Source organism: Cordyceps javanica, chromosome 6 (assembly GCF_051103115.1).
Source record: "Cordyceps javanica chromosome 6, complete sequence".
NCBI classification, from domain to species: Eukaryota; Fungi; Ascomycota; class Sordariomycetes; order Hypocreales; family Cordycipitaceae; genus Cordyceps; species Cordyceps javanica.
In genome coordinates, this window is record NC_139300.1 from 913,694 (window position 1) to 938,740 (window position 25,047).

At 51.1% G+C, this 25,047-nt stretch overlaps 9 protein-coding genes across 9 annotated transcripts; 2 read left to right on the top strand and 7 right to left on the bottom strand.

Annotated features, from left to right (window-relative positions):
* Positions 1-1,010: 1,010 nt before the first annotated feature.
* V2A60_008731 (uncharacterized protein) lies at positions 1,011-1,771 on the bottom strand (the record flags this gene model as incomplete). The annotated part of the gene is made up of 3 exons (XM_083260003.1): positions 1,011-1,094; positions 1,209-1,638; positions 1,692-1,771. 3 exons carry the CDS (start codon positions 1,769-1,771, stop codon positions 1,011-1,013), a joined length of 594 nt encoding a protein of 197 aa, XP_083116129.1.
* Positions 1,772-3,586: 1,815 nt separating this feature from the next.
* V2A60_008732 (BTB/POZ domain-containing protein) lies at positions 3,587-4,540 on the bottom strand (the record flags this gene model as incomplete). The annotated part of the gene is made up of 2 exons (XM_083260004.1): positions 3,587-4,318; positions 4,373-4,540. The coding sequence occupies 2 exons, from the start codon at positions 4,538-4,540 to the stop codon at positions 3,587-3,589; spliced, it is 900 nt and encodes a 299-aa protein (XP_083116130.1).
* Positions 4,541-7,549: 3,009 nt separating this feature from the next.
* On the top strand, positions 7,550-7,903 carry V2A60_008733 (uncharacterized protein; the record flags this gene model as incomplete). Its single annotated transcript, XM_083260005.1, has 2 exons — positions 7,550-7,654; positions 7,745-7,903. The coding sequence occupies 2 exons, from the start codon at positions 7,550-7,552 to the stop codon at positions 7,901-7,903; spliced, it is 264 nt and encodes an 87-aa protein (XP_083116131.1).
* A 77-nt stretch (positions 7,904-7,980) lies between these two features.
* V2A60_008734 (uncharacterized protein) lies at positions 7,981-9,226 on the bottom strand (the record flags this gene model as incomplete). Its single annotated transcript, XM_083260006.1, has 2 exons — positions 7,981-9,094; positions 9,144-9,226. The coding sequence occupies 2 exons, from the start codon at positions 9,224-9,226 to the stop codon at positions 7,981-7,983; spliced, it is 1,197 nt and encodes a 398-aa protein (XP_083116132.1).
* A 3,584-nt stretch (positions 9,227-12,810) lies between these two features.
* Positions 12,811-14,079, bottom strand: V2A60_008735 (uncharacterized protein; the record flags this gene model as incomplete). Its single annotated transcript, XM_083260007.1, has 1 exon — positions 12,811-14,079. The coding sequence occupies one exon, from the start codon at positions 14,077-14,079 to the stop codon at positions 12,811-12,813; it is 1,269 nt and encodes a 422-aa protein (XP_083116133.1).
* An 81-nt stretch (positions 14,080-14,160) lies between these two features.
* On the bottom strand, positions 14,161-14,835 carry V2A60_008736 (uncharacterized protein; the record flags this gene model as incomplete). The annotated part of the gene is made up of 1 exon (XM_083260008.1): positions 14,161-14,835. One exon carries the CDS (start codon positions 14,833-14,835, stop codon positions 14,161-14,163), a length of 675 nt encoding a protein of 224 aa, XP_083116134.1.
* Positions 14,836-17,968: 3,133 nt separating this feature from the next.
* On the bottom strand, positions 17,969-18,827 carry V2A60_008737 (uncharacterized protein; the record flags this gene model as incomplete). Its single annotated transcript, XM_083260009.1, has 3 exons — positions 17,969-18,042; positions 18,128-18,403; positions 18,458-18,827. The coding sequence occupies 3 exons, from the start codon at positions 18,825-18,827 to the stop codon at positions 17,969-17,971; spliced, it is 720 nt and encodes a 239-aa protein (XP_083116135.1).
* Positions 18,828-19,379: 552 nt separating this feature from the next.
* Positions 19,380-20,459, top strand: V2A60_008738 (uncharacterized protein; the record flags this gene model as incomplete). Its single annotated transcript, XM_083260010.1, has 2 exons — positions 19,380-19,391; positions 19,452-20,459. The coding sequence occupies 2 exons, from the start codon at positions 19,380-19,382 to the stop codon at positions 20,457-20,459; spliced, it is 1,020 nt and encodes a 339-aa protein (XP_083116136.1).
* A 3,466-nt stretch (positions 20,460-23,925) lies between these two features.
* Positions 23,926-24,546, bottom strand: V2A60_008739 (uncharacterized protein; the record flags this gene model as incomplete). Its single annotated transcript, XM_083260011.1, has 2 exons — positions 23,926-24,320; positions 24,378-24,546. 2 exons carry the CDS (start codon positions 24,544-24,546, stop codon positions 23,926-23,928), a joined length of 564 nt encoding a protein of 187 aa, XP_083116137.1.
* Between the last annotated feature and the right edge of the window lie 501 nt (positions 24,547-25,047).

A 25,047-nucleotide genomic window follows, 5' to 3' on the forward strand; every position in this document is an offset into this window, starting at 1 on the left:
CAGAGAGCATCAAAAGCAAAGTTCTTTTAAGCAGCCTATACAATTCGGAATTCACTTTCATACCAAGACAGTTTTTTACGCTTTAAATCCGTCCAGGAGCAGTTTTCGTGTGTATCCGACCACTCTTTCATAACAGCCAGCCAACACTCGGGCTGCTCAAGGAGCAACTATGCCGGTGCTGTATACGCGAACGCCCAATCGGTAACTCCAGCAATTTGCAGATCCGCATCAAGCAGTATGTTCGACGCGCGCAAATCATCACACCAGATTCTGAACGGCCTGTTGTTATGGCTGGCAGATTGAAGTTTTCTTTCATTTGCAAGCTTAAGGAACAGAGGCCTAGCGACATACTTTCGCTGGCAATCTGCCTTGGACTCTATGGTATCGTTCCGCTGTCATGTTAAATGCTCCACATGTAGCTTTGAAAAGCTCGTTTAATATCTGATGAAGACTCGAAGCTAGCATTACGTAATTTCTCTGCGATAAATACAACGACGACGGGCGCGAGGATACGATGAAGCGAAAACTCGGCTTGTTTGACTGTTAGGCAGGTGTCAACTCCAGAAGTCTGTCACCGTTACCATAATATCGGACGGCAGGGCTGAGACGTAGCGCAACCGAGCCACGTACCGGCTCGCTCGAGGCTCGAGGTAGCTCGACAAGCTAACGTCATCTGCATGATCAACGGGCGCAGAAGTGTAGGCAGCATTACTGTGTCTGCCGTGGGAGGAACATGCAAAAAGTACTGCCGTAAAGAAGGCGCATAGCATAGCGAGCAGCTAAACGGCGCGGGTGACCAGGTATTAGTCGACGCCAGGCCGCTTGAGGACGGGGGCTAGGATGATTGCACAGTAAAATAGTTGCGCAAATACTGTGGCAAAATAATAATCATAAAGTGTCGTGCGGAGCACTTCTAATGTAGCACATGTATTGACAAAACCCTTTATCAAGGGCATACCAATTCATTCTTTCACACTGACAGTCACGCTGTCAAAGCGCGAGACCACCACTTAAGTACCAAACAAACGCACTCTTTTCTTCTCGCGGAAGCCCAGCAGAAGCTCAGTTGACAAGTCAATCACTTCACGAAGCATCTGCTTAACGTCATCCCTATCTAGCAGATCTTGCTTCTCCCAAAAGATATCTAGGATTGCGCCCCTTATGCTTGTGTCATGACTTGGAAAACGACAACTATAAACCTCACGTACAGCCTCCAGGAGGTATTCTACCTTGGGGTTGCTGCTTGCCGCGGTCATGAATTTCTTCCTAGCTAGTAGCTGTAGATCTCGGACGCCATATTTCTCTGCAACTCTGAAGATACAAACATGGGCGAGGATCTCATTCACTAGCATGGTATTGTCGTTTCCTTCCTTGGGTTGTCCCTGTGTGTCACCAAGAGAGTAATCCTGATTGTAAAGGTAGTGGATCAGTGTAGCAACGGAAAATTGCTCATCGATCTCGTCATCGAAGTTGAAGGTGCCATTCTGCGCCTTAGAAAGATCTTCGCCCTGCTGCTGTTTGAATTCACAAGCTTTGGCGAAGACGTCTGACTGGCGGCAGACTACAATTCGATGCAGGGGATATCGCACGCCGTGGGAGACCGCAGTGAGGTCTGAGAATTGGTCGTTCAAGTAAAAACTGAAGTTGAGACGTAAGAAGCATGCCTTGAGTATGGAGACAACACACTGTACCTCTTTATGGCGTCGCCCAACGAGAAAGGGCTCGCGACAAGCAATGCGGCGGTGTCGGGCCCCTTGGAACCGGCAGGCATAACTGGCGGCGAAGGACGATATGGCAAGTCCCCATTTAACAACAGATATTGGATGATTTCGGCTAGATATTCGGCGGAGTAGGAGAACCAAACTGTTAAACGTTTCTTTTCCACGACTTTGAGGATTTGTTTGCGCTTGCGAAGCTCGGAATTGGGGTATGTAGAGAAAACCGTGCGACAGTCTCGGTTATCGAAAACAGCTTGGCGGTCTTTTTGCTTGATGGGCATTTGATAGTTCAGGGGTCACCGCTTCAATGGGATCAGTTGTGGTTGTCAACAGCCGCGGCATTAGCCCCTGGGTACAGATTTAAATTTCGCGCCATGTTGGCTACAGTAACTTTCCGACCTGTCACGGACAGATACTCCTACCAGCGACAGCGCTAGGGCCACCTTCCCACAAAAACTGGTTTTGCTGCCGCCCACCCCACCTTAAGATGTCCCCCACGCCGACTGTTCTAGCTCTCTTCATGACTAAGCTTCCGCCCCTGTCTGCATACCCTGGTGCTAATTAGACAACGCAGGCAGCGTGGCCGGGGTGGCAAGTACTGCGTTTGTACAAACAGGCAACACCGGACAGCGAGTCTTCAGGGTGCACTAAAGGTCATGTATGTTTGCTGATCGCCCTGAGTTGGTGGTTGTGATGCTGAGACGTGGTCTTGTGAGAAACTGTGCGGCATTGGCCCACTGCCACACGTCGACCTCATGTTGGGCGCAGCGTACGCTAGGTTACAGTGGCATTCTCGGTCATTATAGAGTGTTGGGTGGCATTGACGCTAGCTCGGCAGGAAAGGGGTGAGAACGAGAAAAGCTGATGCATCCTGTAGCGGAACAAAGATGAGGGTTACACGACCGTGGTGCGCTTGCAAGCGTCGGCTTTCAGCTACTGTAGCGGCTATGGGTGTTCGACATGCAGGCCCACACCAGTTGCCACGGCCATCAGTAAGCCCATGCCAAAGCAACGATATAACTAGAAGCGCCGTCATGGGAAACTCTTTGATTTGGCCTTAATTTTATAATGTTACCAAGCATCGCACTCCATGGCACAGCCTGCCCATCGCTTGCCCTGTCATGTGCGCCGCTGCGAGACCACAAGGCTCTTTATGGCTCCGCCGTGCATCTCCACGTGCTGTCCTCGATCGTCCCGCAAACTCCCCGCCAGCGGCTGCGATGCTAGCCTGGCCACCGTTTACGATCGCCCCTCAGCCCCTCCCGCCTCAGCGCAGTGAAAGACGGCGAAGAGAGTACCCCTAGCAACGTTATAATTACAATGCCGCTGTGTATAGCCGCCCCAAAGCCGTTCGCGCAAGTCAGTGTACGTTGTGTTCCAAGGCTCAGTCAGAGGAGCACACCTTTCGCAGTAATTCCGAAAGCACCAAGCCTGGGCTCCGCAACTAGGACCGATGCCATCAGTACGCTGACACCTGTGACCAACGCTGCAGCGGTCATTAAATGGCCGGACGCGTGACCGGTAGAAGCACTAGCGTTTTTTTTTTTTGTAGAAACTGTTATTCCTGTTTCTCTCAAGACTTAAACGTGATGTCAGAGCCAACAACGTACATGTCACCTTGGCATGGGTAGGATAGTCCTGCGCTGACCCGTCATGATGTATTTACCGCCGTCAAGCTTCTCAATATTGTCAAATTTAGAACTTTTAATCCCACAAACAAATTCCAAATTACACGCAGATAGGACGCAGCACAAGAAAAGAGGAGCTGCCACTCTGACCCTACAAACTGGGTAATGATTCGCATATCCGCCGGCACCAGGTCGATGTGAGAAAACCAGGAGTGTGGGCCTAGAGACCAGGTCCGTTTCTTATAAAATATTGGCTTTGTGTCTCGTCCGACAACCGCGACATCGTAAGACATACTGCCTATCGCTGACCATGGTACCGATACCTTCATCCTCTACATAGCAGTTAAAGCTTTTGCCGCAATGACGGCACATCTGCGTCTCTTCTAGAACCGCAAAGCATTGACGACTTCGCTCGTTTTCCTGGTCAGCCGTGGCGAATGCAATCTTGGCTCCCCGTATAAGATTTTCTGATTCTTCGAGTTTTGCTGCCACCGCCTTGATTACACCGCAGCTGAAAGGCCCAACCACGTCAAGTTCGTCAAATCGATCATGTTGTATGAGTTCTACAATATGTTCCGCTGCCACAGTGGCCATCATGTCGCGAAACGCCGTGCAGGCTGTGTTGTCCGATATTCGTTCCGCAACGGCCACAAACACTTCCACGGACCATCGATTTGCAAGTAGAGCCTTGATCTTTGACGTCGCCAGTCCACTTAATTTCGGGACGTTAAAAAAATCACCGCAGTCATGAACATCTACATGCTGAAGTAATAAAGTTTGGTATGCTTGCAGTGAGGTTGAGCTGTCATTGGCCGGGTGGTCGTTCCCTTCTTCGGTCGAGACGTGGATTTCGTGACTTTCGTGCGCAGAGAGGCTGGGGGTATCATACTCGCCACGGTATAGAAACTGAAGTAATCGCTTTACAGTATCCGCGTGGAAACCTTTCACAGTGAAACTGTTCACTTGCGTTTCCTGTACCCATCAGCCATCAGAAAACGAGTATTTGTTGGTGGACTTTCTGCTTACACTATATTCGGTGCCAAGTTCAAATGGCTTAGCAATAACGTCGGACTGAGCACAGACGACAGCTTTGTGCACTTTGAACTGCTGCTCATCACAGATTATGGTCAAATCACTGTATCGCCCTGAATCTAGCAATTCTGCAAGGTACAACGGTTGCGCGGGTTCCGCCATTTGCGATCAGTTCTCAATTTTGAGTCTTGCGAGGACTATACTACCCTGATTGTACTGTGGCACTGCTGGATGTCTCGTAAATTTATGGCTGGACAGAAATCGTCAGTCCATACTCGTGCGGATAAAGTGGCGTTCTGCGACATTGCTGCCCAACGACGAATATGCCCAATAATACGCGTAGTGGGTTAGACCTAACCTGACAAGTCAGCATTGTCTAATAGATAGTCTACATACAATAGATACCATGGATCGCAGCTGATGTGAATTCTTGACTTGCTGCCTGCAATCTTCGCTTTGTTTTTGCCTTCTCTTCGTGAAACTGTCTCGTGATCCACTTTAACCCTTGTACCAAACCTCACGACATTCAACGAGAAGGAATGGGGGAGAACAAGCGGGAAACCTGACATATAATACCTCGAGTTGGTCATGGACAATCGAGTCACACTTCATGCCAAGGAGAGCATACACTGTTGTGAGAATTTGGCGTTGCATTCTATGTAAATTTTGGGGTTGTTGTAGCCCTGTTGTGCGACGGGATGCTTCGTTCTCATGCACTATGAAAGCTGGCTGATGGGCCGTGCATTGTCGAAATCGGGAAAAACGGACTGTATCACCAGGTCGGACCGGTCATTTCTGCACAAATGCGGGCGCGACAAACTGCGATGAGTTGCACAAAATGATGATTATGAAGTCTAACGCTGGTTTACCAATACACAGTTTTGGAATAACTTATTCAAAAAGCAGTAGATGGAAAGATCACAAGGTTAAGTCATAGGCTTACACCATGTACCTACCTACAGTGGCTGCCCGATCGGGCTAATTCGAACATCAACAAACCAGCAGCCATGTTGAATTCTGAACTTAGCGTCGCCCGATCCAGCACACCTGTGTACCGTCACGTCCGAATCTGTAGGTATCATCAATGCATCGAAACTTGAATCCTCATAGCGCTTATCATCGCCTTGACTGATACACACTGTTCCAGCCAGAAATGTCGCAAAGTCGAAAACAAGTCTGAGTTGCCCCATTGAAAGTACTAACTCGCGCAGGTCATGATGTATCAACGTGACAAAGGGTAGGTCAGTCGCTGTGAGGTAGATCTTGTCCTCTTGCTGAGTTGTCATTCTAGCCTGCATGGTGGTTTTGTGCAAGCACGAAGTCCCCTCAGACCTCCCGGAGTTGTACAGCGTCGCAGTGGTGGCTGAATCGTGCCATATTGCAGATAGTGCAATCACGCTCTCAATGGGATCTGGGAGCTTCTTCGCGATGCTTATACTTCTCTCGCACCTAGCGGTCAGGACGGCCTCGAATTGTTCTACAACCTGACAGAGCCGCCGCTTTTGCACAAAGCTAATCCCCAGAAGCCAATCAGGAAGAATCCATCTCCAGTGTTGCTAATAGTACATACGGTATGATATTGGCAATATGGACCCCCTCGTAATATTATTGTATTGCCATAAGGTCCATATTGTATTACCTCATATGGAAGCTAGTCATATTGTATTGTATTGCCAAGAACCCTGCGTAGCGGTGGCACTTTGTCGCCCATGGTGTCCACACTTGGCCGCAGGTACCTAGCTGTCTTCCAGATATTGGTGTCCGCGGCCAGGAAGTCCTCCCAGTGTCCTGGTTTCTGTTTCCTAATGGCGTCTTGATACTCCTTGGACGCTTCCTTGGCGCGCATTTCTAGATTTGGTTGCTCGCATCCGGCGCGCCGCCGCAGCCTTGTCAAATCTTTCGTCCACCAACGCTTCGTGTAGGCCTGCGGTTGCGCTCGCGGTGTCAGCTTCCAAAGCAACTTCCATCAACTGGTCCGTATGCGTTTGCACATCCACCGTCCAGGGCAGCGGCCGAAGGTTGTCCTCTACCCTGGCCGAAATCAAGGCCCACGGCGCATTCTTCAACAGGAGTCGAGACGCTACAGGCCTTTCGGGTGTCGCCACGTCAAATATTGTCTGGATCGCTCGGTGGTCGGATCCATGCTCTTTCGTGTGTACATCAAGAGAAGCTTGATGTACTAAAAAGGCCGATGCAGACGTCCAGAAGATTCTGGCGTGTGCGAATCTACTATCCAGCCATGACTTGCTACTCACCTACGGCTTTCTTGTTGTCCACTTCTTCATTGGATATTCTCCAGCAAAGCAAAGGTAAGTTGACGAGGAAGCATGGCGCTACTACAGTATATGCTATGCATTTCGTCAAGTTTGTAGTTAACAAAACGTATCGTCTTATTGTGGATATCTGCTTCGGTGACACAAGCCTGACCAATTATATTTAGCGGCGGAGGCTCTACGCCGAGAAGTGCAGAAGAGAGATGTCTGGCCGTATGTCTTTTCCCTCAGAGTAGACTGGGAAATTTTAGCATTGTCTGCTTGTCAAGTTTGTCAAGTAGCGTGATAAATCTCACCTAGACTCGGCGATGAGTGCTGAGGCCTGGGGTCAGCAGGGTCCCAGATGGCTGCCGAAATCTTGGACTTCAAATAGATGAGGTCGCCATTTTTGTTCCTGAACTTGGCCGCTCGGGTAAGCTCACGGACTGCATCGAAGACTGGAAAAGGCGGATGACCGTGAGTCGCGAGAGCATGATGCGTGAGAAACTCGAGCCGTTCGACCTGTATTGCTGGACATTCACCACATCAGGGACGTGCCAGTCTTTGTCTCCTATTGTGGCCGGCACGTAGCAGACATAGATTTTTGCTGAGTCTTTGTTGTGTTCATCCGAAAGAGATCTATTTTGTGCGGGCCACAAACTGGTCGAGACATGTTTTCGGTACGGCAGGCCAGTCGCACCATCAACCCTCTTCCCTCTTCGAGGAAGCCGACTCGTGCTGAGTAGGATGGGTAAGTTTTATACCTGGTTTGTACCTACCACGGTGACTACAAGCTTGCAGGGTTGTAGGCCATTTCACGCACCAGTACCGAGGTACAAATCCCCGGTCCTCGACAAAAGTTCAATCACCGGGTAGCAAAAAGTATCTCTCACGGGTATAAAATTTGCGTTTCACGCGGATGTTCTGTTTTTGTGCAAGTGGTGTGCCGTATCTGGAGCAGAAGCACACGGCTCCGCTGTGGAAGTACACATCTCCGCCCTGGAGCCTCAAAGGCCACGGCCAGGTGAGTAAACACTCGGCTTCCCAAGCGGTGGGAGGTAGCAATGGAGTACAGTATTCTAAACGCTGCACCTTGCTATGGCTCGGGCTTTAGATCGGGACACTTTCCTGCGACTACTCGCTCACCTGTGCGGGCTGTGAGACCATAAATTCCGAAGAAGCAATCAACATACTTCCCACGGTCTCCAAGAAACAACTCCAGCTCGTCAGGGAGGACGACACCGACACCGACACCGAGAAGGAGGACGAGTAGGCATATATGTGGTCCTGAACGACGATGGTGATGAGCTACGGCACGCAGATGTATTGTAATATTCGTAGAACCTAAAGTTAAGCTTGATCCGTGGCGAACTTCTTTGAGATTCGACGAACAAAGTTCTGGCAATCGGTGCAGCCAGTCAATCCATCGCCAAAAACATGCTCTGAGCGCAGTGGGCACGTTGGCCGCCCATCCCGGTCTGCTTCGCCGAAAGTAAATATGCCTCCAACGACAGGCTTCCCAGACTCGAACTTGGGCAGCGACGGAGTCGGATGCCAGCCCGGGCTAGTCCTCGCTGGCATCTCCCTGCTATAGCTGTCCCAGATATTATTGTCATCTTGAGCGGTCTCATCAACGACTGGTTCCTCAGCTTCGAGAGCAGGCTCGATCTCGGGCTCATCCACCAACGGACAGGTTTCCACTTCGCTTGGTCTTTCCTTCAAAAAGCTGCAACCAAACCCCTCATCGCTCTCGTGGCGGTTCCTGTGGTCTGGTGGCTCGGCTTCAAATTCAACTCGAAGCCGAGGACCCATCGGCGAACCTTTAGCATTTGCTTCCGGTGCTGACTCGGTAACTTGAGGCATCACGAGCGTGAACCCGTCTTGCGAAGTACAGGGAGTAGGTTTCGGTGACCTTTTGCCGGAGCTTATACCACTGGTATATGAGTCGATGAAACCTTGTAACAGGATATCACTAACGCTGAGTGTAGCTTGTTTGGGTAAGGCCGATTCACCCTCTGCCAATGACTTGATTCCCGATTTCAAGTATCCGATGAACCAAAGATCGTCGGAAGGAATCTGCGGATATGCGATCCTCACCTGATCGATAATCTTAACGAATGGAAGCAATTTCCCAATTCGCTGAATCTCGCAGGTCGCGAGATTCTGAAGCGATACGAAATCCATCTGTCGAGCAAAAGCATAGACACGGACATCCGTGGCAAATTCTGCGAGGAGGCGCTCTTGACCCGAACATCCTTCCGGTTTAATGTGCTCATATCTTTTGGTAAGCAAATAATTCACCAATATATGGCCAACCTTAGAGGTAATGTCGAGTTTGGTTTCGCTGCCCGATTGATTGGCAACTTTTTTAGCCAAGCTCGGACATTCCTCAAGTAGCGGCGATAGAATATTGAATCGAGTGCCGTCATTTGTTTGAAAGGTTTTGATTGGCGCCGTGAAAACTCTGCATCAACGTTAGGGAATCATCGCAAAGGCCACGAAATTACACTCACGATGTTTCCGGTCGAGGGTCGACATCGTTGTCAACAGCGGGCACTGCCAAATCTGGCATCTTCTTGGACTTCTTTTTCTTCATTTTGAAAACCGCGTGGATGCGTAAGAAAGAGCAATGGGACCGGGGCCTCGCACTTCTCGTTTATTTCGAAAGGGCGGGAGGCGCAGGCAGAAGAAGCAATTATGCAGTATACGTGGCAAAAACAAGCGATGCCTCGTTGCCAGCCAGTCAAAAACGGTCAACGAAGACATGCATATGTAAGGTCAGAAGACAACCTCAAAAACAACGCATTCCTTAGAAGAATTGCTAGAATAGTACCTACAATACTGTAGTTAGAATCAACTGCTTCCTTACCAGTACCTAGTCTGCCATTGCGGAGCTTCTCGCCCGATTTGATGAGGCACGCGAAAAGCGACCACCTGACAGCACCTGCCGGCTAAACCAGCCGCCAGTGGCCGAGTCAGGGGAGCACTTTGGGCTACTTCTCTTCCAGAAGCGAGTCGCTAGTAGATTCCTGGGTCAGGACCAGCTGGGCCAGAAAGAGACGCCTGTATCAACGCAATTCCCAACTACGCGCTCAGAAGTCTATCCCCGTGTTACTGTGCGAATGAAGAAAGGTCACAAGCGGGCGCAGCGGCGGTGCTTTAGAGGGCGAAGTTCAGCTAGATGCTCCCGACCAATTCAAGGCGGAATTGACATTTTTTTCTAATCCAAGCGTCTCGCCAAGTCGCTCGGATGTACGGGCCCGTTCCCACCTTCCCTGGTATGTGGAGGGCGTCCAACGCCATGAATAGAAGTGGGGCGGGCAAGCCGAGAGTCGCGCTCCAATTAAACAGTCCAGGGGCTAATCAGGATCCGGAGGCAGGCCGCGGTTGGATTGCTTCGCGTATTAGGTGCTACTGGGTGCGAGGTGACTTTTACACCCATGTCAGGTATCTTGGAGTTAGACTTCTAAGCAAAGCCTGGGCCGCCAGCGGTGCCAGCTCTCGCTGTGTCAGCCATTTACCTCTCTCACCAGTCGAGAAGTACCAAGTCACACGCAAGGAACGTCGACGTGGGAGTCTGAACTATGATTTTCCCTTCTCTCTCCCCGCGTCTCTCTGCGGCTGACCGGACGACAGTACCTGAACGAGGACGGCACCCAAAGTGGCCGAGGCGGTGGTGACTTTCCCACCATACCAATCAATCTCTCCGCAATTTTTGTGTACGCCTGTACTGTACGATAGCAGTAAAGAGATACCTACGTAGCGCACTCGCTATGCAGACGCAGTACCAAAATAAATAAAAAAGTGGCTGGGACCGAACTAGACTAGTTGCAGGTGGCTGGGTCAGCGCTCAAACGATCAAAGCGGGGTAGACATAAGGGCGGCCCTCCTCCTGTGTTGCTTCCTTCTACTTTACCCCAAGCATCAAGAAGAAAGATGCAGTCGATAGTAAAGGGAGTTGCACGCAAGGTAAGAACACGAGGTCGGATACCTACGTCGAGAGAACCCGTTAACATTCACGATACAGGTGTCTGAGTACGCATCTGCGAGTCCACTGGGAGCTACGGTTCTTGTTATAAGCGCTGGTTTGCTCGCGGCCCCGACCCTCGTTGCGGCTCCCATTCTTGGTGCTGTTGGATTCACGGCGAACGGGGTTGCCGCAGGCAAGTTCTCCAAGTCGTGTCCATGGGACAACGCGTGCTAATGCGCAGGAAAGGTTCTGCAGCCGCCGCCGTGCAGGGCGGCATTGGCAACGTTGCTGCAGGTAGCATTTTTGCAACTCTCCAGAGTGCTGCGGCCGGCGGGTATGGGGTGGCCACCGTAACTAGCGTGGTGCAAGTAGCCGGGGCCAGCATCGCTGGGCTCGGCGGGGTGATTACAGGGCGATCAAGGGCTTGACGGGGAGTTTTGAATCTGGGGGCCATGAAAGAGTAGCGTACCGACCCAGTCTAGCACAGCTACATTGAAGATAGTCTGGAAACCGACAGCAACAACGGGTTGAGCTGGATTTACGCGACCAAATTGGTAGGCCAACCAACAGCGGTGCAGACGGAGAGGGCTAAAGGTATCGTTCAATATAATCGCGCTAAACGCGTAATACGAGTTTGGTGGAAAGCCTCGGCTGTCGTAAGATTGCAATCATTCCATTTCTTTCTCGAAGTGTCACCTGGTGTTCGTTCCGAAGGTGGAGAGCAGGACGAGAAGCCTCCACGGTGATCGTTGTCTGGCATGCGTCTCGGCGGCGTGTCAGCACGTTGGCGCTTTCGTCAACGATAACACTGACTTCTTCCAGTTACGACGCAATTCGGGACGCGTAGGGTGCGGCTTGAGCGTGTGGTGAAAGCGCATGGCAGCAGTTGTGCTTTTTTGGCATTTGTGAACGCCCTTGTAGTATAGTTACTCCAGATCAACCACCCACGCTACCAGCAAACAATCAGTTCAGTTTGACCATCACCATCAATCCTGGCACTGCCATAGACAAGCTTTGTGTACTCTGTAAAGAGTCTCCGGAATTCGATAATGGCCCAAAGCTTTTCAAATTGGTACACCGTATCCGGCGAACATCATCGTGGTCCCGCCCACGGGTATCGAGGCCGACATATATATGCCACTGGGCGCGCAACTGCTAGCTAGCGGAGATTATGTTGGCGTGCAATTCCACGGACTTAACAGCATTGCACTACGGGCTTCAGGGTTCTAGAAATTGTTGGTTTCTTTTCCTAGCTCGCAAGGGAGGTAGGCCAACGTATATTGATAAAGCTGATTAGCACCCAAAAGCCTACACTAATACGCCGAGGGAAATAGCAGTCAAATGGAAATCAAGTCAAACCTCAACCGCCGCACCGCAGGCGCAATATGCCTGCCATAGCCCTGCAGAAATCGTCCCATTTCGGATCCGATCAGCTCTCTGACGACTGCGCCAGGATGGAGTCCCAGAAGTCTAGTTGCGTCTTGAGTGTGACAGACATTGTACATAAATAAGTATCCCATAGAGTGCGGAGCGGCTCCAACCAGGTCACTAACAAGGGTTAGGGCCAATCAGACGGCGCAGAAAAAAAGGTACTTAATTTTGTTAGGCATCGCCACTATAATAGAAGTCCTAGCATTTCCTCGAGGTACAAAGAGCGACATCATACGTATTATAGCCGTAGGAGGTCTGCTGTGGCCGCTTATTATGGCTAATTTCTGATAGAGCGCCTCTTTAGCGACGGCTTCGTAACCTTGCCTGGCCGAATTTAATGCCTTTACAAGCGAGGCATGGGCCCTTTTTCCCTCGATAGATGGAATTATGCTGTGTAATAGGCGTATTTGTGTTGCGTACTGCGATGTACCCTACGAAAAGTGGAGCAATTGACCTCCTGGAGCCGCTCCGCACTCTATGGGATTCGAATCGAACGATATCGTCCAAGAGAAACCGACAGAGCCGCCGAAGCTTGTTCGCCACGCGCTGACGTCCAGGTGCTCAGCCGACGACATGACACTAATGGTTGGAAAACCACCACTTTGTCTCAGCTCTTTCGCCCCCATCTCTCGACGGCTCTTGGTGGACCCAGCTGGCAATCTCGGCAAAAGGAAGGCCTGATATGCTGAAACAGGAAAGAGGAAAGAAGTAATTACTCTATTATTAATTATTAGAAATATCCAGTCTTGCTGAAAGAGAAGTCCCTATTTGTACTACGCCTAGCCGATAGCTTCATCGCAGGCACTGAGAATGGCACTATAAAGCCTTTGGGGGTCGCTTGCAGGTGTTCCAATCATCAACCTCGCTGTGTCCCCAAAAAGTAGTGACCTAATTTTTCGGCACAATGGCTTGACTTTCTCAACAGCACTTGGAAATTCACCCATGATACGTTCGAGAGCATCTACTCTCATATGTCCTTCCTTTGCATCAGCCATTTCTTCATAGCTCCCAATTTTCCATCTACGCAAACGACTCGTTCTCGGCGGCGTCTCTCCGTCGCCTAACTTCTTTTTGCCCCGGGATTCACGCGCGCACATCCACAGAAGCACGTCGAAAAACGACTCCAGATCGTGCCGGTATGTATGGCCTTTCCCGCGCAGCACCTGGATCGCCATAAACTGCATGGTTCCGGTCTGGTTCCGTGCGCCGCTTCGCTCACGATCCTGATCCTTGGCTAGGTCTAGGTCGATCAGCATTCCTTTAAAGGCTCCCTGTTCACTTGTGTCTGTGACAATGATATTGTTCGATGAGATATCGCGATGGAGGATCCGGCCCTTGACATGAAGAGACTGGTACGCTCGAATGGCATCCCGAAGCACCTCTAGCAGCTCCTTCACAGATTCGAAGTCGCTAACCACGCGCCCAGCCGGCGAGATAACAAGGCAGGATAGTATACGATTCTCGTAGAGGGCTTCCCGGTTCGGCGTATATAAGCTCGGCCGCGGTCCGTTGTCCGATACGTCGTCCGATTCACTGTTTGATCCGTCGTGGGTTTGCCGAAGGTTGGACTTCTGGCTGCTAGAACGTCGCCTTGTCGAACGAGTATGATCGTCTTCCGAAGACTTGCGCTTCCGGCCTGCTCCACTACTATCCAAGCCTTGGGAGTTGGTACTCGAACCCGATTGTGTATGAAATTTATGCTGTGTCCAATCGGAGAAACTCAGTCCGCTTCGCAAATCGGCAATTCTTGTGATTTCACGGTGTGCCACGATCCCAGCCACTCCTTCAACACCTCTCGCTGCCGCCAGTGTGAGGTATTTTACCTCGGGAGGCTGCCTGTCCGCGGATCGCCACGAGAACTTGGCTACGCCTTCCGCTGTTCTGTAGCAGGTGGTTCCTCGACAAACAATAGCACGCTGCCGGACCAAGAGCTTCTTGTCGGCCACTTCTACCCGTTTCTCTTTGCCTACAGCATCATTAACCATTATATGCCGGCAAATATGCTTCCGCTCGACAAATGTGTCCAAGCCCATGGCATCGTTATTCATGGTAGCGTAGGCGACAAGGGCGCGTGCTAGATTCTGAGGGTTCTTGTGAATGTCGAACTCGCCTGAGCTATATAGCCCTGATCAGTCGTAAATCCAGAGCTCCATAATGCTGCCGCAGATAGTAAATGCGTGAACAAAGCGGCGCAGAGATTGGTCGGCAAAAATATGACGCACATATCTTGACAGCTGTTGTATGAGTGCTTTGAATTCGCCTGTATTGTGGGTCTTCTTATGCTCCCCAACGACAAGTACATCTCGATAGTCCTTGTTCTTTGCGTGCGACTTCCGGAACAGGAGATCCATCTGGCCCTTACGTTCCGCGAACTCGGTGGCAGTTCTCATCGAGTACAGCTTATATGGTGCGCCAGCCAAGGCATCTTTCCCCGGCTCCGTCAGCCATTTCCAGACCGGCTTCTCCCAAGGATGATCGGGAAAATCAGTCCACTTGTCATTGTGGTGGTGCTTTAGGAGGCGCTGAAGCATGCCCTTCTGGTTCTTGTCCCAGGAGGCTGGGTTGAAATGCTTCTCGAAAAATCCAGGAACGTCTCGGTGTATGCAGTCTCGTATCTCGTAAAAAAGCTCCTGCTCGATAGGTTTGCTGGTTTCGCTGTCGGCTATACGGGCTGAGCTGGATGGAAGGGGTGTTGCAATGTTTGTTGACACCTGGGTCGAGGCTGGAGGGGTCGACGGGTTGAAGGCTTCGGTAAGGTTGATGACAGCGGTCCAAAGGTCGGTGTCGGGAGAATTTGAGACCATTGTATCGACGAGTGCATTGAAATCATCGAACTTAAGCGATCCGCTAAGACCTTCGTCGTATAGGAAAGAGCCTGTCGGCAACACTTGCGCCTCCTTCTGACGAAGAAAGGTTGTATGCTGCCTTAGAACCTACCGAGGCTAGCAAGAGGCTAGCCACGTCGGGGCGCCAGGATTCATTGGGTTGTTTTAAACTGCGTAATTTGGTCGGTAATCGAGCCAGCAAGTCATTGAGCAGATTGTCCGCAATAACTTTGTTTTGCTCATCGTTCAGCGCCATTCGTTGCAGGATTGTTTCGTGATTGATTGGAGGGAAAGAAACACGGAAGGGAAGTAAAGAGAAGATGTAATGGATCACGTGAACCCAAGGCCACTGGCGGCGAGTTCAAGCGGGGTAACTTTCTGCCAGCCGCGTCGCCAACTCAAACCTGAACTTGAATACGAAGCGTTTTTCTTCAGAACACGGCTCTGGCCTCTGCAGGCCGGTTCTTGCCACGTTGAGTTCTGCGCAACGTGGGTCAGTTAATTTTAGTAAACATTGGCGCAAATTTACCCAACAGATTGTCGCATCGTTTTCCGTTGCATATTTCAGTCCACCGCAGGCAGCACATCCCTGTGAGGAGAAAATGGGGGTGGTTCTATTCCCGCCTCTCAAACCAAGAGCAGCTGCAAAAAGGAATGTTTCGGCTGCACCGCCGTGGTGCGTTCGCTCTCCCATCGCTTGTACGGTCTACTCATCAGTCGGTGCCGGTTTCGTTCCATGACACGAAGGTCGGAAGATGACGGTTAAATGCATGATGCTGTCGGCGGCCGACACGTAAGATGGCAGACGCTTGACTATCGACGGGGGGCCAATGCAGCGACGGCAGGTTTCATGCCAGATGCGCATGGATATGGCATATACTGGACATTGGCGAGCCCTCTGCCGGTTCTATGTGCCTGTGAGCACCAGCGCAGCGACAGTGGCCGCCCACAATCAGACATGACGGATTGTCTGGTGGCAGAACGATGGCGACTTATGGATCGCTCAACTTGTGCTATGGACAGATGCCGGCTTTTGGGCATGGCAGCGCCACACTAGCCGTTTAGACCATCGAAGCAGAGTGCTCCTAGTTCCTGCCGTACTGGTCTGCTGTGCGATGCTATGTGCGTCTTATCGAGCATGAATACACCTCGACATCGCCAGGACGCTCGACCGCTTCATAAACAGCTCGGCGCCTCATAAACAGCTCGGCGCCTCTTCTACTCGCACTCGATCAAATTTTATGTTTGCAGAGATATGAAAGACCAGCCACTGGCATCACACTTGAACATATTGCCCGCTCCTCACAACGAGCTTCCTGGCAACCGGACCGCTGAGCTCGTGCCTCCTCAGAATGGCGGAAATAGCGCTCTCTAGACCCATCATCATCCGCTTTGTTTTTTCGACGGTTGCTTGTTGCCATCTAGAAACATCGGCGGCCATTTCCACTCATCGACGTCGTTTTCGAGCGATGGCCGCGTGTTGTCCGACGACCTATGGCGATGCAGTATCACGGAAACCGCCGTGAACAGCTACGTACGCCACCTGCATCGCCGGGTCCAGACGTGGAAATCATCTTCAGCTCCACTCCCACCTTTTTATACGACCGTTATGACAAGTCGTAACATTTGCAGCTGCCTAGACCAGCTCACCTCCTTCGCTCGTGGCGTCCTGCGAGAGCCGTTTTGCCGCTGTATCGTTACACCCGGCCCACAAGTTCTTTTCACACAGTCAACAAGCCGTACAATACTCGTCCTGTTTTCTGCCACGGCTGAATGCTCCCCTTTCTGGCTCAGCGACTGGATTCCGAGCTTTGTTCTTCTTTCTTTCCTCTTTTCTCGCGCTCTTTCACTTGTGTTGCGCGGAGGGCCCCCCCCCCCCCCCCCTTGAAACCCCGGACACTAGCTTTATGGGTCGATTGCACTAGCGCGCTGGTCTTACCCTTCGAAGCGAGGCACCCTACTAAGGAAGCGGATCTATCGCCTGTAGAGCCACAGCGGTGCGGACGGCTGGCGGGCAGAGATCGAGAATTTCTCCATTCGGCCGCGGCTACGCAACGTCGTGCCGCTGCCGTACTTTGCATTCTGGACTGCTAACGGCTGAAGTACAAGCGTCATGCTGCGAAAAGCGTAGATGTTGTCTGCGTTTCTTCGTTCCCAAGGAAGTTTGCCATGTGCCACGAGAAAGTGGCACGCTGCAGCCTCTGTACGCCTTTCTCCTGCGATTCGTCCAACCAGATAGTTGGTAACCAGTGAGAGCCGCCGACGAAGCGCCCTCCTGCACGAGAGTGGGTGGGACGGAAATTGCGCTTGCTTCCCCGTCGCGGGCCCTCAGGGTGGGCAGCCCCCACTTCTTTTTCTCTGGTCTTCAGCGCCGCCATCACATCTGAGGAGCTCGCTGAAAAGCTGCGCATGTTAATGCTTCATTCTGTTTGTGCAACCAGCGGGTGCTCAAGCTCTGAACCATTCGCTGCTTGTGTGGTCAGCTGTTCTCGGCTGGTATCAACGCTGGACTCCAGCCTCGGTGATTCTTTTTCCATCATTTTCCCTGGCCCAAGCAGCGTCCCCAATGTAGTTGCGGAAATATCCATCGTCCACAGTGTACTTTCACTAGGCTGCGGAAAGAGAGTTCTTCGCTGCCTCAACAGCAATGTAGCTGCACTATTGCGGATATAAGCCTCTAAACTTTGCACGAAGAGGAGTTCCAATCCGCACCATGAGGGGAATACAGGTAACTTCCAGGCAGGGTACAGTCTTCCATGACATCGTTTCGTATACACCTTCGCGGCTTGACACAGGAATATACTGCAGAGGACGCATGCCATCTTGCTTGATGCCACTACTCTGGGGGCTGGCTTGGGCTGGTGTTTTTCCAGGTAATATGTGAGCTGTATCTCGGCGTGTATTTTCCCCTCCCGTATAGTCTTGGAGCACTGGTGCGAGAATGATTCCTCCGCTGTTTGTCCGTCTCGATTAAGCAAACGCGCCACTTGTGCAACACTGGTCTGGCTCCCGTGTGCAATTTGCAATCTCGCACAGGTGACAAAAAAATCCGGCTGATAGTCAACAGACAGCGGGCGAAATGCATTCCGAGGTAAGCTGACCATAACAACCTTCATGCTGCGAACGAGGGGATATTTCTTGGCAGTGCGATACAGAAATCGTGCGGCGTCACGGTATCGAGCCACTCTGCGGATCATTTTAAGTAGATTTCTTCGCTCGCTCGGGCCCATAATGGTATTTGGGATTGAAGAAAGCATTTGCGATAAGCTACTGTTGCGAGAAAGCTGTACAGCAGCTTCAACAAGGTCGCAGAGCCGTCGTTCGGTTTGGTGCTTAAGCCACATCTCGATACTCTTGATGATCGCTTTGGCTTGCTGACGAAACTCGGGATATTTACTGGCCAGTAGTGCCGAAGTCTCTTCTAGCAATTGCCTAAGCGTCTGTTTGGATTTCTTTCGCTTATGCGGCGCATAGCGCATCCTTTCGCGGATGCGGAGCGAGCACATTATCACAATATTCCTGAAAACTACGTCCTCCGCGTCGGGATCTATCTCGAAGTTAGATGGCAACGACCAGCAGCTTGTGGATGGCACCTACTCACTCTGTAAAACTCCGGATAGCGAATGAAAGATGTTTTCGAAGCCATCCTTGATGTCTTCCAGAGTGGAGAGGCCGTCGCCATGGCGAGCTTGATTGACCGCGATGATCACTTCAAATGCATCCCCTTCCGGCTTCTCGTGCATGCACAGCGCCGGCACATTTGGATCCTCGCCAATATTGGAAAGAAATGCAAGAGTGTTCACCAAGTCGCGCTCTCTGTCGAAAGGCAGAGAGTATGCTGAAGGGTTGATGTGTGCTTGCAGTTGCCAGGGGTTGATTGACGGCTCGGTCGGAACGGCGTGTAAAAGATGTAGGAAAGCGATCGCTTCAGCGCAAGCAATATCCTGAGTAAATGGAGCGTTTCGTTCCATGGTATCTTTAGGATTCGGAGAGTCTACCGAGGTTGGGCATGGAAGACGTGGCCTGGAGATGGCCTTGTAAAGAGATCGCAGAAGTCGTTTCTGCGAGGTATGCCACACCGCGTCGAGTGCTGGTCGTCGCGCCGGGGTATGCAATGGCAACTGCAAGTGAAAAGCACGTGCTGTCACATATTTGGCCGTGTGGTACTCTATGTCTCACCGAAAAGGAGCCTGCAAGCACAACGCAAGAAGCCGCACGAAATGCGGGGTACATTCATCCTGCATAGTTGATGCTCGTCCTGTTCACTATCGTGCGCCAGTAGTCCACCATACGTTCGGTATTTTGACCAATCTGAAGTCCAAATAGACGAATAGATTGGCAAGTGCATGTGCAACGAAACCAATAGCTGCAACGTGTTGGGGCGGAGGTAGTCCATCGGTGTCCGCAATGCCATCCTTGGCGTACTGGCACGGTAAGTTGAACTTCTCGCAAAGATCATCTACACGAATTTTATATCCTCCTCATATATACACACCGCTCTTCGCATCTACGACTGGAGCATCATGAGTGACATAGTAAGCTGTCCAACTCGCGCGATCAGGGGTCAACAGTCGCATTAACACTGGAGCGCGCAGCACCCCGACCTCGCGCATATTTGTGATGTGATCATTAGCATGCGACGCGAAATTGGGATTCTGAAGGCAGAAATGACGGAGCGCTTTGATCAAAATGCAGCCACCGCGGCTGCGTTGCACGATCGCATTCAGCAGGCAGAGAAGAACCTCATTACGCACTGTGATATCGATGCACTAAATGATGGCATCGCTCAGTCGCGAAACGTCCTCAATGCCGTCGCCACTGATGTTGGCGCATGCCGTCATGGCGTTCAGACGATCAAAGACGTCGTCTCAGCGTGCAAACAGGCTGTAGAGGAATCGCAGCTGCATTTACGGGACAGAATCAGCGACGCGCAAACCGGCATAAAGCAGGCAATAACCACAGCTCGACAAGAACTCGGTGCGGGAATCAGCACACTACAAGACAGCCTTCTTGATGCCGTTGGGGGAGTGAGGCGCGAACTGGGCAAGGGTATACAGACTCTAAATGAGGCTGTCGCGAGCGTTGTCGGCGGTTTCGAGGGACAACTCAGTGATGCGTGCGAGGTCATCATCACTCAGACCAGCCTCACCCGTGCACCATCTGGCGAGGTGCTTGATGGCAAAATGCGTGAGATGCGGGGCGCTATTGGACATATGAACGATTCTTTACAGAATCTGCCGCGAACTTTAGAAATCAGCCTCGCCGAAGTAATGAAAAATGCTGCTGCCGTGGCGAGCGACAACACAACGAAGGAAGTCCAAGGGAGGCTGAAGAACCTGTATGAGGAGCTGCGTGACAGGATCCAGGACGTTCAGGTGGAGATGCGGGCGGGGCACTTTAACAGCGCTGCGCGTCTGGCAAACAAGCTATCAAGCTGCTGCACGAGCACGATCGTTAAATTGCGAGGGATTGACAACTTGCCCATTCGTGCTCTTCCCAAGACTTATGCTGGCCTACAGGATCTTCAAGGTGAGCCACAGAAGATGACACAGCGAAAGGTCAGTCGCGACTACGATCAAATTCCTGATTGTCGGCGTCTATAGGAAACATCGATGACATTCTTGAACGATTGCAACTGAATACAAACGTCCCGTACGCGAAAAAACGACAGCAGCTCAAAGTATACTTGGGTCTGCGAAAGTAGCAATGCCGCCAGCCGATTTTTGTTATTGACAACCCTCTTCAACACTACGCAGCTCCTAAGAATGCACACTGAGGCATGTTTTAGCGGAATTATGACGATACTTTGGCCCCTGGAGCATGCTAGTGACCTGTACTAGGAGCCCCAAAGGCAAACTCCTTCATGCCCCCGTTAGCTTTTGGAATCGGGCAGTATTGCCACGCCAGCGGAGGCGATGGAGCCCAGCGCCCCTGCTGCTGCACCGCAGCGTGTCTGCAGCGCGGCGAAAACACTGTCATCAAGTGCAGCCGCTGCGGAACCCAGGCCCTCCGATAATGTATTGACTCTTTCTTATATACAGCGAGACCGCTTGTCCTTGATTCTCTCTCTGAAGCGCGAGCAGATATCCCCGCCGACGCGGGGATTTGACCGTCTTTTTGAATCTTATCGGCCAGATTAATGGACGACGCCAACAGCGCCTGATCGACTTGCCGGGAACTGTAGCAGCCGAGACAAGGGTTTAGACGATATACGACAGGCAACGATTGTTCAAGGAGCTTTGAACCAACGAATTGCCGGTGAATAAAACACTATCTCAGTTCTGGAGCCAATCTCGTTATCTGTCTGGCAGCTGCTCCGGCTCTTTCGGTCACTGTCTCAAGTTACGTGTGTCTACCAACACTTGCAGTCCCACTCATCATAGAACATATCAGGTCTTTGTTTTGCATCGCCTTATTGATCGCATCTTCTCATCACGCGATACGTAGCCTTAGCGAAATTTTCTCTCGTTCTGTCGCGCTTTGGCATCATCAAACGTTAGGCTGAATGTAAGCTTAGTTTTTATTTGTTCTTTGCTTGTCATCGCTCCAGCGAAGCTTTAAATTGTCAGTGGTTGACTCCATTCTTAGATGATGGTATTTGGGATGTAATTTTTGGGAATTGGTTTACTTTCCATCTCCAGGGTCATCCCGAGTGAGCCATTTCTCCCGATCTTTAGTGGAGCAGAACAATTGGGGTGTACGTAGTGGTGATGGTTGGGGTCAGGGTGAAGATACCAGTACCTGAATACAAAATTATGTTTCCATGTTTGCACGCCGTCATGGATACAACGGCAGCTTGCCGAACCATGAATAGTGGTGACGAACGGATATGATTGGTTCTAGTGGAACAGGACAAGACAAGTGCAGATGATCATCGTCCGATCAGGCGATATTCTAGCTAAGCGCGAACGATATAGGTTCTTGGGAATTTCTCTGAAAGTTGACTGATTGAAACGCTAGAAAGTGTCTATCATTGATTCGCAGGCGCCTGTGGCTTGCTCTGGTGATTAAATCTATAGTGGAGAATAGGCTCGCCTATTACAGTCGCCAGGTGGATGTCGGCGTAGTTAGTAGGTGCAGTGGAGTTTGGGGTAATTTTCACCAGTTGGTAGGTGCAGTAAAGTGTAGGGGGGCATTCTCACCAGTCGGTAGGTGCAGTAGCCTAGAGACTCTAAGGGGAACCGGGATTGGCTGCCCTATGACAATTTCTAGAGAGCGTATGAAAATAGAAGTTATGCCTTCATACGACAGCGTATGGAGCCAGTTGGCCAGCCACACGTGGACTAGAACTAGCGGGCTTACTGACTGGTCGAACCCTTCAACAGAGCTACCTATCCCCCTATAGAGTAGAGCCAGTGGCCAGGCAACGTCGAGAACCATGCTTGGCTGGTCGAACGCGCACTTTATAAAGTCACCCACCTCCAGTTTCTATGCGCGTTCTTATGAAGACACACCTCCTACTTTCATACGTTTCCCTATTTTTCATACGCCTTCTTACGAGAGGATACCAACTATGCGCGATCTTATGAAGGCACACCTGCTTTTTCGTACCCCGTCTTACACACCTCCTATTTTGATACGCATCCTGCACTCCTCCTGTTTCCATACTCCACTTATAGCACATCTCCTAAGTCTTTACATGAGGGCATACGCTGTCGTATGGAGACACACCGTATTTCCATACACTCTCATATTGCTCCATACGAAGGCTTATTGCTCGCCTCCTGCCTTCATACGCCCTCGTATGACTGTGTAGGTATGCACCTGTGACAGTGAAAGTGCCTCCGAAACGGAGATTTGGACAAGTCCTGACGACATGATCGAGTTCGATAATGAAGACGACTATAATGATTACATGAGTGAATGGCAGCGCCGCGAATAGTAGCGGGAGGAAGAGAGATGGTCGGATTATTACCATACTGACCCGATAACCATGGCGGATGACGCACCGGTGACCAGATGGTACGGCACAGCATCGGGTTACTCAAGTGCTATAGCTCATGCTCGAACGAAGTCGCGCGGTTTCATCTGCAAAATGCGTATTTATGCAGAGCTGAAGACAGCGCATTATTGTAACTGAAGGGGCTGAGGCATTGTTTGATCGGGATAAAGCTCCTGATAATTGCCGCCGGCGCGTTGGTCTCAACAGAGAGGTTGGCGAGCGTTTTACCACTTGGCTACCAATCCCAAATTGGGCGAGGACTGAGCCAGGAAGCAGAACGGATTACACGGTCCTCGTTAGGGCTAACCGGAGAAAGGAGGCACAGAAAAATTGACATGAAAATGTGTTTAGAGTGATGCAGTGTAAATATGGTAGGTGACTCAAACAATAATAAAAATTGGTACAAGTTCAGTGCAAGCGGTTCAACTACGCCGCTGCAACGGCCACCCTTGAGAATATCTTCTGCTGTCGTCCTCTGCGCGCATTTCCACGGCGCTCTGCCTGTCGCTGCCTCCTCTTTGCAACCCGGTCCGATGTCCTGAGACTTACCCCATGGACCTGCTCAACATGAGCTCGGAAATGATCCACATGGACAAACTTCTCCTGTCTGCATTTTGGATGGCCACACCAAATTGCCTCACCACGCTGCGCAGCAGTCTCTCGGTGGGCCAAGTGCGCGTCGTCAAAGTGGTCGTTGAGTACCGGCGGACGGCACCACTCGAACTTTCGCGCCTCAACCGACAGCTGCTCGTCACCAATGCAGTCTGGGTACTGTGTTGGCTGCATAAGAAGCGGGAAGGGATCTGCCTCAAGAGCGGGCTCCAACGACGCGCCGCATCCAGGTGACTCTTGCTTAAGGAAAGGCTCAAGGTCGAGCTCGGTGTGTCGTTGCGTGCGGCGAGCTTTTCCAGTTTCCTTCTTATCACATAGAGCCACCATCAAGTGATGGCTTCAACTCGGTGTTGAAATAGGTCCTCCTCTGTCCAGCCATCAGGCTGCAAGCAAAGAATATCGGCTAGTCTTCCCCGTTCCGGTATAGTGAGGTCTATTGCGGGCTGCTTATATTCCTCTTCCTTCTCCGCGCGCGCTTGGGCCTCAATGTCCCAGGTGGAACGATTGTAGAAATACTATTCGCGATATTCTTTCACGACCCTCCTTTCGTTCTGTGTCCTCTTATTTCTGATCTCGTCCGTGAGTACTCGGATCCTGTCTTCATGCTCACTGCCAGCAACTCGATACCGTCCCTGCTTGAGCATCGCACGCTCCTCCTCCCACTTCACAATATCAGGGTCGAGCGGCTGATTTGCCCATACCTTCTCAGGCACCATATCCCTCACGGCACGAGGGGCGCGGGTCAAGCTTACGTGGGCAAACATACGGAACAGTTGGCTTTGCTGTTCCTCCTCCAAGAAGGCGTTCTGGAGAACAAAGTTGGTAATTTCATTCAGATACGCACTGAAAAATGTTTTGAATCCAGGTTCATGCCCCATCATCTGGTCGCGGACCGAATCCTTTGCATCACCTAATAAGAATGATTTAGCATCAAAGATTTTGGTGGCATGTGTGAGCTCGGGCATACCGTTTGCGGCGTTCGAAGCACCTCTCCGAGCGAATCTGGACGTCCAAGCCTTCTCGTGGCCGGATTCGAGGCTCTGTCGGCCCATGTCATAGTTCAGCTTAGAGTAAAGCATCGCCTCGTCTTCAGAGAGCGTTGCACCGCTGATGCGGCGAAAAAAGGGGACTTTCATTTTCTCCTTCTTCCAGCGGATTGGCATACAATCTCGGAGACCCCAAATATCCCTCTAGAGGAGACTATACGCGTCGGTTAGGCAAGCTGCGTCGAAAGCATGGTCATGTAGGGCCAGTGCCACGATGACCATGATCTCATCGTCCTACCACGCAATTAGCAGTCGACCTGATGGTAGTGAGGTGGCATACGGGATATAACACACGGCTTGGGCTTGTTGTCTGCTCCTTTGTGGTGTATAAACCTGATGGCCATGGCCAACACGGCCTTCCCCGTAGCATGGTGCCGCACAAGCATCAAAAGAATGTCCTCATAGCAGAGAGCTTTAGGACGGCCTCTCTTGATCGTCTCTTGTAGAAGCATCCTGTTGAACTCCACGGATTGCTTGTCCAACGTTTGATCCGCGCTGCCGTCATTTTCCGCTTCTTGTATGACTTTCTGGCCATAGAGTATCTGTCACAATAAAAGGTGGTATAATATACACCTTAAAGCATCGTCATCT